At 38.9% G+C, this 14,005-nt stretch overlaps 1 protein-coding gene across 4 annotated transcripts in view; it reads right to left on the reverse strand.

The window, feature by feature from the left end:
- The window catches only part of hyd (E3 ubiquitin-protein ligase hyd), a 544,651-nt gene that overhangs the window by 216,326 nt on the left and 314,320 nt on the right, over window positions 1-14,005 (reverse strand). For all 4 annotated transcript variants that reach the window (XM_067158035.2, XM_067158036.2, XM_067158034.2 and 1 more), the window contains exons 25-26: window positions 12,361-12,538; window positions 7,650-7,854 (exon numbers count right to left, since the gene is read on the reverse strand). In XM_067158035.2, coding sequence (XP_067014136.2) covers window positions 7,650-7,854; window positions 12,361-12,538 — 383 coding nt within the window. The remainder of the gene's footprint in view (window positions 1-7,649; window positions 7,855-12,360; window positions 12,539-14,005) is intronic.

Genomic DNA, 14,005 nt, shown 5'->3' on the forward strand with positions numbered 1-14,005 from the left:
GTTAGTAAAAACTCGTAATGAACATGAATGTCATTAATTTCAGTGACGTATCTATTTTATGTAATTTAAACAGACCGAGCATAGGTATACCACCAGTCTTTCCTTTGGTAGAATTACAAGTCTCAAGAATGAGTCGTCCTTTGCAACTAAATGATTCACTTTCTTCAACAGCACAGAGTGCCCATTTCATTTAGTCATCCATCAAGTCCTCAAAATTCTCCTTTCAATCTTGTGCGTTTTCATATAGGTTTAACTCTGTCTGCCCCCCCCCCCGTTCATCAGAAGTTTTAGGTATCCTTGACAGTTTGTCATGAAACATTTAACTACTGTGTTTTCAGTACAGAACTGAAGTGTGAGAATACCGTATTTCCCAGCATAAACATCGCACTTTTTATACAAAAATTTTCGAAAAAATAGCAGGGTGCGAACATTATACGAAGAATTTTTAATACCAGTATTTGTATTACTCAAAAAATTTATTTATACCTAAATTGTATTTTATACAAATTAAAGATGCACGTAATACTCGCGTTTATACATCAAAATAATTAAAATAGTCTAAAACAAAATTCATAATTATTTGCAACAATTCGGTGAACGTTTTTCCAACCTGAAAATAAAAATGAACGTATTAAGTTAATTGTCATTAATTTCAGTATTAAAGTTAAAATATTACACTTGTAAAAAATTATCGCTTTGTTGTGAAATACGGGCTTACCGGTACACATTTATTCCAAATCTTCTGTGTCACTATCGCAGGTTTTGGTATCTGATGCGCCGCCTCGCCGCTGTTAATACCAGTATCAGATTCTTCGTCTCTGCCACACTGCGTCATCTTCGGATCCGTGTAGTGCATTCGAAATCCCAGTCCTTTTGAAGCTCTTTGATACTAGTTCAGGTGGTAAAAGATCCCACCCAACTCTTCATCACCCACGAGCATTACAAGTCCAAGGGTGGACACCTGATATTTCCAGTGGGCGTCAATTGCTGATCACCGCTCATCATCCACTCGTTGTAAAATTGACGTAAGTGGTCTTTAAAGGGTTTATTAATACATACGTGTAGTGGCTGCAAAGCAGATGTTAGGCAACCAGCAATGACTATCCGTCGTGTCTTATTTTTACTGAGAAGTTGCTTCACTTCCTTCACGAGGTGACCTCGGAAACTATCTAAAACAAGCAGAGCCAGTTGTTTTAGTAGTGCACAGGGTCTTCTATCCCACACAGTTTTAACCCAGTCCAGCAAGAGTTCTACGTCCATCCAACCCTTTGGTTGCACTCGTAAATGAATTCCACAGGGAAACTGTAAATTCTTGGACATCGTTTTCCTCTTGAAAATGATGTAAGGCGGCAACTTTCTTTCGTCAGCTGTAATGGCTAGCATTCCCGTGCATCGCAACTTCTGACTACCGCTGGTTTTCATTAATACACTTCGTGATCCTTTTAGCACGATAGTGCTGTTGGGAGGCATATAAAAAAAGATTGGAGTCTGATCGGTATTACTGATTCGAGAAAGCAAGTACGAAGTTTCCTTGCGCAAACGTATGACAAATTGGTAAAAATTTACAATCTTGTCCATGTAATCAGCAGGCAACTTTTGGCTTAGTGTTGTTCTCCTTCGCACGGACAGATTGTGTTGTCGCATGAACCCGTTAGTCCACCCACGACTCGCCTTAAACTGAGTTATGTTGTGTTTGCGCGCTACCTCCAGTCCCTTAACCTTTACATTGCTGCGCTTGTAATATTGCGAGCGTGACATTATTCTGACTTTATCAATGCAATACTCCCAATGTTGACATAAGTCATTCAAACTCCGTGGGCTGATACACGCATCTCTCTGCAGTAGATAGGAGATGACAATCTGTTGATTCATTCACGAGTCATTGAGATAAATACGACACTCTGCTTTACGAGCTGCTCTGCGGTTTGCCTGGCGTGCAAACTAGCAGTGAGGCCAGCGTGAGGGATGAGTAAGCTACAGTATGTCGAGCGCCAGTAAAGCGCGCGATCTTACCAAATCCGAGGTTGTAAGAGTGCTATCCACATTAGAATCGGAAGATGAATATTCCGATTTTAGTGATTTCGAGAATAATGATGATAGTGATGACACCGATTATAATGAAAGTACAAAAGTTGTCCAACCACTTGTGCAAAGCATGAGAAAGAGAAGCCGTACCTGTTCTCCTATGTTCAAATGGCAGGATAATGTGTTTACTCCAGTTGTGAATGATTTTGATGACGCAAACAGTGGTATTACTTTAGGACTCTTACAGAATGAAACAACAGCTTTGGACATTTTTCAGTTAATTTTTACACCAGTTCTTATGAAAGAAATAGCTATTGAAACAAATAAATATTACAAGTTTGTGTTGGAGAAAACACCACCGACTTCAAAATCTCGTTTACAACAGTGGAGAGACACTACTCCTGAAGAGTTTTATATATTTCTTGCAGTGACAATGATAATGGTTCGAATGAAGAAGCTGAATATCACGGAATACTGGTCTACTGATCCGCTCCTAGCCACCCCTCAGTTTTCAGATTATATGCCAAGGGATAGGCACTTATTACTTCTCCGTGTGATTCACTCCTGTGACAATAATACTCAACTTGAAGGTGACAGACTGTACAAGATAAGACTAATTGTTGACCATCTAAGAAGAAAGTTCAGTGAAGTTTTTTGTCCATTTCAGAACGTGTGTATAGATGAAAGTTTGACACTATTCAAGGGTAGGCTCACTTTCATCCAGTTCATACCCTCCAAGAGGCACCGGTTTGGGATAAAAACATCCGTTATTTGTGATTGTGAAACTGGGTATGTGTTAGATTTTATTGTGTACACGGGGGCAGCAACAGAAATTTTACCAGAACGCGAAATGGGTGTATCTGGTGCAGTAGTCAAACCTTTGATGGAGAAGTTTCTGAATAAAGGGCATACTCTGTGGATCGATAATTGGTATTCGAGCCCACTACTGTACGACTACCTCCATAAGAATAAAATAAACACATGGAGAACAGTACAAAGGAACAGTAACGGAATGCCTAAATTTACAAAGAAACTATATCTGGGGCAAACTGAAACAAAATGCACAGAGAATATGATGGTCACGAGATGGAAGTGTGTATGCTGACTATGCTGCATACAGATGCAATGGAATCGACAGGGAAAGTAGACAGAAAGAAAGCAACCTAAAGCCACAATGTATTCTTCAGTACAATAAGAACATGGGATCAGTTGACAGAGTCGATATGATGATTAGTTACATAGAATCTGTCTGGAAGTCCCTGAAATGGCACATAAAATTCTTCTTCCACCTGCTAGATATTACAGTTTTGAACTGTCAAACACTCTATAATATGCAAACCGGAGAAAACATTTCACTTGCTGATTTTCAGCTCAAACTTCTACGAGATATTTTCCAGAAATTCTATTTACCCCGACCTACAAGCAAAAGAGGACGCCCTTCAGCCGGGAACAAACTGCTTAGACTGACAGCGAGACATTTTCCTTCCCCTGTACCACCCACCCCGAAGAAGAGATTTCCTGCCAGGTACTGCCATGTGTGTTCAAACACCACGCTTGATGAGAAAAAGAGGAAAGTAGAGATATGTATGAAAAAGGGCATACTCTGTGGATCGATAATTGGTATTCGAGCCCACTACTGCATGACTACCTCCATAAGAATAAAATAAACACATGAAGAACAGTACGGTACATCGGACTCTGTGTACACCCCTGCTTCGGAAACTACCATACCCTAATAAGGTAATGAAGGAGATGAACTTGTTTCGTGCGAATGAACACTTTCAAAGAAAACATGCGATTTGAAAAAAAAGTAGGCTACCCACAGTTTTGGAATTACCAGTTTTGTACTACCCTTGATTAACTGGTCTGGACCATTTTTTAAATTTTGATATCAAACCAAGGTGTATCAGGATTTTTAATTCATTCTCAGTGTTTTATCTTGAATAACATTTTACCGTAAATTTTAGATACATTTTTACTCAATTTAGACACCCCTGAAGTTATTGTATTCAGTTTAGTTATATATCAGTGCTTGGAAGTGGACAGCTAGGACCACCTGTAGCCACTGAAACATGTAAGTTGAGCTTTATACTCATTATCATCATTTCCTCGCTCCAGCAAGCTGGGTGCGGTTGTGTACGAGCCTCCTCCAGTTTGTTCTATCCATCCACGGATGCTGCTCATATATGCAACACCAGATTGCATCTCTAATTTCAAGGTCCTCCATTATCTGTTTTTCCCAAACATCATGAGGTTTTCCTCTTGGTCTCTTCCCAGGAACATTGTGGTCAAAGTATGTTCAAGGAGTCCTGTGAGGGTTCATTCTTTTCATGTGACCATACCATTGCAATCTCTTCACTTCTAGAGTCTCCAGCAAGCTTCTTTCCAATCCAAGCTGTTGTCGGATATCCACATTCCTTATTTTATCCATTTCTGTTTTTTGTAGACAAGAACGGAGAAACTTCATTTCTGTTGCCTGAAGACGACTCTTTCTTGGTCCAGTAAGTGTTGCTGCTTCCAGGCCATACGTCAGTATAGGTACTAGATATATTTTATACAAGCTGACCTTGGAAACTAACGGAAATGTTTCATCCCAAAGTATTTGGAAGCTTTCTGTATTCTGTTGCTAATCTCTTGATGTATGGTATTGTCTGATGACAGAACCCTACCTAAATACTGGAAGTCATCTACAATATCCATCTCCTCATCTCCAATTCTTAGATGAACAGTTGGAGAGTTTCTACTCATCACCAAGCCAACTGTCTTCGTTTTGCTGATTTTGAGACTTAAGGTTGTAAAAGCTTCATGCCAGAGATCTAGTCTAGTTTGTACTTCCGCTTCTGTCTCATCCCATACCATTACATCATCAGCAAAAACCAGGGCATTAGTTCTTGGATCCTTTCTCTTAACTGCTTTTAAAACTTCATCCATTATGATTATGAAGAGAAGTGGTGAAAGACAACTTCCTTGCTGGACTCCACTCTTCGTTTCAAACCAACCTGACCTTCAATCCTGGACCTTGACACATCACTTGGTTTCGTCATATAATCGTTATACTCGCGCTATGATGTCATCAGGGATTTTCTTATGTCTCAAACATTCCCATGTATGCCTGCGTAGTACATGGTCATATGCTTTCTCGATGTCCAGAAAAACAGTTATAAGTGTTTTACCCTTCTCCCAATACTTCTCATAGAGCATTCTGGTGGCAAAACCGAGGTCTATAGTTGATCTATGAGGTCTAAATCCATGTTGTTCCTCCTCAAGTATAGGTTCAACATATTTTCTAATCTTGCTCTCAAGGATGGATTCGTAATTTTAAGGCCATGTGACAGCAGAGTTATACCTCTGTAGATGGTATATTTCTATCACCTTTTTCAACAATGGGATGATGACTCCTTGCTTCCAGTCACTGGGTATTACATTCTCTTTCCAGATTATATTTAGTACCCTGTACATCCACTGTTGTCCTACCTCTCCTAGTGCTTTGATCATCTTTTTACTGTTATTTTTAATTATTAGTTCGATTTTTGTCTAATTGTTGGCCTTATATGTTTGACAACCTTGAATTTCCTGCGCAACATATAGCTAATTTTTTGTTAGAAAAATCAGTTTAGGACCTTCCATAATTAGTATAAAAATATATGACAATCAGGCAAGAACCCTCTGGTTTTTCCCACCTTATTTCTGACTTTTATGTATTAAAGTTAATTATTAAAAATAATTCAGCACAGGGCTTTTACAAAAGAGAATTTATCTCAGTAATGAAAAGGTTAATTTGTAACATTTCATATGATGCACTGCAGCCATTGCTACGTATTTCATTGACGTACATAAACACTTCTTCGTCAATTATAGGAAACTTCCCTGTTTTAGGACCTCTAAACGTGCGTCTGGAAGGGTTTAGTGCTTTTTGGCTTGTTTTTTAATTTCCGCCAGTCATGCACCAACTTTTCACTCACTGAAAATTTTCTTTCTGCAGCTCTGTTCCCATGCTGTTCAGCGAAGGCAATTACGATTAGCTCGAAGCCCGCAGAATAGTTTCTACATTTAGCTATAATCGCTTATAAATGCTTCACACATTAATGTTTTGCAATATAAATGACTTTCCGTAATTGTTCACTATTAAAACAAATTATTTCTACAAACACCCCAGACACAAATTTAAAAAAATTCTCACGCACACGTGTCTACAGTAATCACGTCAGTCACAAACAAATAAATGCATCTGTGATCTGTCCATTCCAGAGCAGCCAATACTGTTAGGCAGCAAGGAAGCATGCAGCAATTTGTTACCAGTTGAGCTCGTTGGTTGCGACACACTAGTGCGCTTGCGGAAAGCTTGCAAACCGGAGCACTGACGTCTTCATACATCGCTCTAGCTAACGTGGTGTAGATTTACTGTAGTTGACCGTGTTCCGAGACGTCAGTAACGTTCATTTTTTAAATTTCTTTTAAACATACGGTAATTAGGTTAATATTTCTTCCCAGTTATTGATGATTTTACATTATATTACTGACGAGTTTATAAAATGAAACTTTAATACCTTTGGATAATAATTATCTGGACTGCTTGGGTAAAAGTTTTCATCCCATGCCCGGACACTTATGACGTAGTAGTAAGATAAGATTCTAGTGATGACAACTGAGACATCGTAAATAATTCGGCTGACCGTGAGCTGAATAATTCCGTGGAAATCTGTGTTATCGTCTTGGATTTCACTTCGTGCGCTATAACACAGGAGCCGGCCCCATGGTGTAGGGGTAGCGTGCCTGCCTCTTACACGGAGGCCCCGGGTTCAATTCACGGCCGGGTCAGGAAATTTTACCTGTATCTGAGGGCTGGTTCGAGGTCCACTCAACCTACGTGATTACAATTGAGGAGCTATCTGACGGTGAGATGGCAGCCCCGGTCTAGAGAGCCAAGAATAACGGTCATGAGTATTCGTCGTGCTGACCACAGGACTACGGGCTGAGCAGCGGTCGCTTGCTAGGCCAAGGTCCTTTGCGACTGTTGCGCCGGGTGGTTGAAACAATGCAGATTTCTATCGGACCTCTTGTCTACTAGAAGACAAGTGTGTGTTCAGTATTTCCTGGCGACGTTGCCGATAAGCGATAACTTACAGCCTTACGTATTTCAAATGAGAACTCATAATATGTAGGCGGTGAATAAATTCTACACTGTCTCGCGACTACGTTGTCAAACTGCTGATAGCCTACCGGTAAGCCATGCGTCCTACATATACCGGTATCATTAATTTATACGTTCTGCAACATCTCACAAATGTGACTGTGTTGCCAAATTGCCCATAAATGATACAGGTATTTAAATTGCGCATTCATGTGCAACTTACATTGCAGTTCCATTTACCTTTTATCCGGATCGGTGAACAAAATTTGGACGTGCGACGATTATGCAATTAAATGTTTAAAGTCCGATTTTTGTATTGAAAATAAAGGATGCGACGATTATGCCGGGAAATACGGTACACTTGAAAAACTCATGTCGGAAAGGGCGAATACGGAAAAGGAAAACACAGTTACACCTCACAGATGTGTTAATTGGCCTTAAAGCAACAAAGAGAGACTGTTAAATGTAACTTAAATATACAACATATAATGACCTTCCAGAGCATTCTCGGCATCATCCAACTCCATGGCAACAGCTGCTCTAACAGCTCGGACAACATTAGGCGTAAGTCCTAGAGGTCTTGTCGACTCTGCTCCACGGGCTGAGCTGGAAAGAGTAGATCCCACAGGACGACTTCCAACATTCAGAAAACCAGTATGAGGTGCAAGAGGTTCCACAGAGAACAATTCCTCTGAACCCTGAAGGAAGCAAGATGCACAAATTCAGCAAGGTCCATAAACTATTTTCAAACATAAGCAACATCAAATTTTTTTAAATTTGGTTAGATTCCCTCCAAGTGAAGTAAAATTAAAACAAGACAGTTGCATAAAATGAAAGCAACTACAGTAAAATCTCGTTAATTCGAAGTCGTTGGGACTAAAAAACCGGACCTTGAATTAAGTGATTTCGAATTAACTGCCAATTCATAATTCAGATGTGCCAACCCTTGCCACGTTATAAAATATTGTAAGGCCCATTAGTGTATGCAGTTAACCTTGATACACAGTTTAAGCCTTTCAAATGCCAGTAAAAGAAACTATTTCCAAAATGTATCCAAGAAGATGCATTTACAGTATTCAAATAATGCACTTGGATAACTCACTGACAAACGTAACTTCAAGAAACGAAAGAAAGAAAAATGCACGATTCAAAGACGAGGAGAAATCTATGCTGGCTGCCATGTGCAAGTGCTTTATTAATTGGATTACTATACTGTATGCATTTTAGATGCCTTGTATTTACACATAAAGTACCCGATGCCCTTAAAACATTGTGGCTAATAGAACTTTCCTATGGCTATCCTTGTACGATTTCCACCAAGGCACTTCTCTCGTACTTCAGAAATGTAAACACTTGCCGCGTAACAAGGTATTCTAAGACCCATTAATGCATGCAATCACCTCAATTCACAGTTTAAACCTTTCAAATGCCATGGGAAAAACTATTTTCGAAATGTATCCAATAAGGTGCATTCACAATGTTCAAATAATACACTTGGATAAATCACTGACAAACAACGTCACGCAATGAAAGAAAAAGAAACCACACAATTCAAAAACAAGGATAAATTATGCTGGTTCCCTTGTGTAAATGCATTTTTTTTTGGATTACTGTACTGTTTGTATTTTTAGATGCATCATACTTGCACGGAAAGTGCCCGACGCCCTTAAAACATCGTGGCTTATCGAACTTTCCTATGACGAGGGGATAAAGTTTCTCGCTTCCGTGTGCATTGCAACACAGTAGGCCTACAATGACCCCCACCCTTGAACAATTCCCCGGCTGACACTTTCTCCTTTAAAACAATAAGACCGTTTGGGCTCGGCATTAAAAGAAAGCAATGCAGTTTCATCGGCAATGACAAAATTGTTCGGTGCCTACGAATTGATTATATGAGTCATGCTTTTTTGTCTACTGTCGGCATCGCCAGTATTCACAGAGTCTGTCTTCCCGCACACTGCCTGATGCGTGATATTACAGCGTTCCATAAAAGGTTGAGTACAAAAGAATTCAGATTTAATTCAACTTAGCAATTATGAAGCACACTGTAGACACATCGAAGTGAGTGCAAGTGCGGAAAGCTGCTCCTCCACGTTCCAACACACGCATTCTATCATGACGCGGATACATTTCGAATTTAAATTAGGCGGGATTTTGAATTAACCGATTTCGAATTATCAAGATTCTACTGTAGTACTATCACCTAACTACAAGGAAGGAATCCTACATAAAATAAAATTTTTATTTCAACCAATAATACTGAAGTAACAATAAACTGAACATTAAATAACTGCACCCACAACACTGTTCTGATGCCCAGGATGAAAGTATACAGTAAGCAGCAAAACAAATAATACTGAAATTACAAATGTGCTTTAAACATCAAGATGAAGGTGCATAATTATAACATAAGGTGTTGTCGGCAACACCTGTGTCGGTAAAGGAAGTGTTCAAAATGTGCACCTGCAAGTCTCACATGCTGTTTACAACAATTATCTAGATTGTCGAACACGTGGATGAATAACAGGTTGCCACAAGGACATAAGAATGACTGTACTTCTGTTGTAATTTGGGAACATTACTAGGTAGGTCCTCCAATCAGAAAACTGATTCTTTCAGTCTTCCTGACATATAGGCAACTGAGGACAAGATATCTGGGGAGTGGGGAGGCCATGGGAAATTAATTTATCTCCAGAGTGTATTTGAGAAGGACAAATGACCTCCTTGCGATGTGGGTTGTAGCTCTACCTTGCTGCATTCATTTTGGTTGCAGTGGCAAGTTTCTGGCAATAGTCAGTTCTCTTTGATGTTCCGAATATGTTTGCACTTGCAGCCGCATCTAACACACGACTAATATACAATCGAAGTCTGTTACAGTGAAAAATGTCCTTGCTATAGCGGATTGTCGTTATATCCAACTTTTCCGTTCAAGTCGGGAAAAACTCCATACACATTAAAATCTGTATGACACGGTAATCGGTTTGTTCAAAACTTGCGTTTTTGTGGACAATATCCACACTATGACTTACTTGTTTGTTATTTTTCAAAATCCGATAGTGCGTGAAACTATATTATGTTTAATTTCATTCTGAAAAAAATATAGTATTACTCCAGAGACTTCTGTGGCAAAAGTTTTCTTCTTCGAACGGCGTCACCTAACCTAACTGGGTATGTATCATGAAAACATATTTCAAGCGCACAGAGACATTTGATAACTTCCGCGCTAAAATCTTACATGGGAACAGCCTTTCCGAAATTTAACTTGACGCCAGAAAATATAAGCTATCCCTTGAAATCGGAGATGCACGCCACCACATCTTGAGGCGTATCACATTCTTACTTAATTTCAGTAGATAACATTAAAACTGAGCGATCGTTTACTTCAGTGTTTATTTCTAACGAGTTAACACCTGCTATCGCCAAGTTATTTACGCATTTATTACGAAAACATGTCATCATCTTTCATTTTGAATTTTCTTTAGAGTACAGCAGTCGATGGGCATTACTAACCGACTCCGATATCGCCTTTGAATGTCAACGAGAGAGCTCAGAAATGTACATAGAGAAAATGAGACCGAAGGTCTCATTTTGTGGCAAATTATTCAGTTTTCTTATTCAAAACAGCATCAACTAACCTAATCGCATATGTACCAAGAAAACATATCAAGCACCAGTAGATAAGTGATAACCTTCTCGCTATAAATTTACATGTGAATAGCCTTACCGAAATTTAAACAGATGCGAGGAAATATAATTGAACCTCTGAAATCAATGATGGGCTCTGCCATACCTGGAGTGTATCGCATTCTTACTTAATTTCAGTATTAAAATTATGCGATTGTTTGCTTTAGCCCTTATTTCTAACAATTTAACAACTGCTATCAATCACGTTATTTATGCATTTATTACGAAAACATGTTCTCTTCCATTTGGATTTTGCTTTAAGGAACTGCATTCGACGGGTATTACTGTTCAACTCCAACATCACCTTCGAATGTCTACGAAAGAGCTCGCAAATGCACATAGCAAGGAAACTGCACCATACCGAAGATGTTCGATCGCATTTTGTGGCAAACGTTTCAGTTTTCTTATTCAAACAGTGTCACCTAACCTAAATTAACCATACTATATCATGAAAACATATTCCGAGCGCCAGTAGAGGAATGATAACCTTCTTGATATAAATGTAAGTGGGAATAGCCTTTCTGAAATTTAAACAGATGCGAGAAAAAAAAAATAAACTAACCTCTAAAATCAGTGATGTGCTCTGCCATATGTTGAGGTGTATCACATTCTTACTTAATTGCAGTATTTAGCATTAAAATTAAGCGATTATTTATTCAGCCTTTATTTTTTACGAGTTAACAGCTGCTATAGGACATGTTATTTATGCATTTATTAAGATAATATGTTCTCTTTCAATTCAAATTTTCTTTACAGAACAGCAGTCGACGGGTATTACTAATCGACTCAGACATTGCCCTAAAATGTAGACGAGAGTGCTCGCTAGTGGACATAGCGAGGAAACGATATTGAATACGATTGATCGCAAGCAACATAATCGCTGGGCTGTATAAATATAAGTAGCAGAAAAACTGCGCATGCTTAATCGCTCGTAATAACAGATGCAGCAGTGATAGGCTCTTGTTGTAATCGAAGGATAATAAACAGTTTAATATAGGAATTTTGAAGGAAGAGACAAAAACTGCCGTTATAACAGGGCTCTCATATGCCGTACTCGCTATAGCAGACTTCCATTGTATCTCTGACGAGGCAACAGACGTGTGCAAAGCTGAAGTGTATCAGGATTTAAGATATCAGGAACGCAATCACCTCCCTGGTGTAAACTTCCAAACAATGTTTAATCACGTGCAGAGTTTTCACGCTTATAAGGTACTTTCTTAAACAGTAACAAATAGGGTTCCCTCAAAGATAACTAAAAAGAGTGGGATATGCATCTACAGGAAACAAAATTGTGAGCATTTTTCACCACGAGACTTAGAAAGTGTCCTTTTCTTTCTGTGCTTACATATTTATCCTAATCTCATTCTCATTGTCGCTACCTTTAACTACACTAACATGTCATTGTTAGTATCCTTTGTGTGTGTTCCTAACCTGCTTCTCGATTATTGTAGTATGTAGTCCAGAAGTAGCTCTTCATAAAAGAGTATGATACATTTCCACATTGTATACTATATACTTACAGTAATCACATCCATTGTGGAAGTAGTAAGAGTAAATGGTGCAGTAGGTCGTGCGACGCCCAGACGAACAGGAGCAATAAGCGAGTCAGCAGTTTCACACAACTCCTCCACAGCCAGTTTGATCAGGGCTTGAAACACTCGCTTGCATTTAACAAGGGGCTGCGACATGCTGTTCAGACTGAAGAACACAATATGAGGTTACACTCTGAGAAATTTACATTCACGTTTTCAGATTACATTCTAATAATAGGCATATTCAGTAAAAAAAACCTCACCCAGAATATTTGACAATCCTCTCATTTCTCATTAAAAAATCATTTATTAGAAGCTCAATTTTTTAATAAATGAAGCAATAAAATAAATTAAGTAATATAACCTCTTAGTGGAGGTAATTTTATTCACACACAGAAAACCATAACATTCACAATTTACACATTTGATCTCACGACGCTGAACACAGATGAGCACCTAATCAACTCTGCTACGTTGCCAACAGCATTCAGAGAATATCTTTCAATGGTGATTACATATTCTGAATTTCAGAACAGAGAGGTGCAAGATCTATGAGGTACTTGTATCAGGAGTACAATGAAAATACTCATAAAAATATAAAATAGTATTCTGTCCAAACCCTGCCATCATCATCAACCCATTTCTAGTTTGCCAGGTATGGAGTACAAGCACACACCATGTCCTCCCGTCTTCATAAATCTTCCGTTCCAGGACATCTTCCCACTAGAGACCACTCTTGTCCACATCTGAATTTACTACTGCCATCCAGCATTTTCTTGGCCTTCTCCTAGGTTCATTTTTCTTGGACAGTAAGGTTGACATTTTCTGGCAGGGCTTTTTCCTTGGACAGTAAGAGAACCTATAATACTAGTAATGAGGGATGAGAGAAATTGATTATGAATAGTTATTACAGTGATTATGAGATCTGATATGCATGCTCTGTCACATGCAGACCCATTTTCCTCCCATCCTTCAAGTGCAATCTGTATAGACGGGTGTGTCATGCTAGAATTGGTTTGTTTAGTCATTGGAAGAACCATGCACAAACAACACTCAGTGCAAACAGATGAAGTAGCAGAGTAAAACATGCTGCCACCGACCATTACTACTTGTAACCTACGAAAGTACGATCCCCAAATTTTAGGTTAAGAAATTTTGTAAAATAATTTGTAATGTTAAAGTCAGGAAAATCATGTAATTTTGTTTATTTAGAATGTAAAAACGTAATATTATAAGAAGAATGTGTATTTAGGGAATATTGTACATGTGCGTCATTATATTTTGTATAAATTTCCGTTTGGGTAAGAGTCTGTAAATATGGCCTAGCCGTAAGGATTGTGCAACCGGGAAAACAGCGACTATATCGGGAAGGACGGTCAGTTGAATGTGTTGCAACAAAGTGGCTTGGAAACACGGGATACAGCAGGTAGTATAGGCTGAAGATTGGAGTGGATCAATATGGATGTACTTGAATGGACGTTCGATGTCACATCAGATGCACAATAGCCAATACGAGGGATTTGTTTTATGCGAGGTTGGGTTGACTGAGTGATGCGTGAAGAAGTGCCTGTGAGAGCGCTGCTACTAGTAAACTTTTCAGAGGACACTATAACCATGTGCAGCAAGCCTATAT

The sequence above is a fragment of the Anabrus simplex genome, chromosome 14 (genome assembly GCF_040414725.1).
Source record: "Anabrus simplex isolate iqAnaSimp1 chromosome 14, ASM4041472v1, whole genome shotgun sequence".
Classification (NCBI taxonomy): domain Eukaryota; kingdom Metazoa; phylum Arthropoda; class Insecta; order Orthoptera; family Tettigoniidae; genus Anabrus; species Anabrus simplex.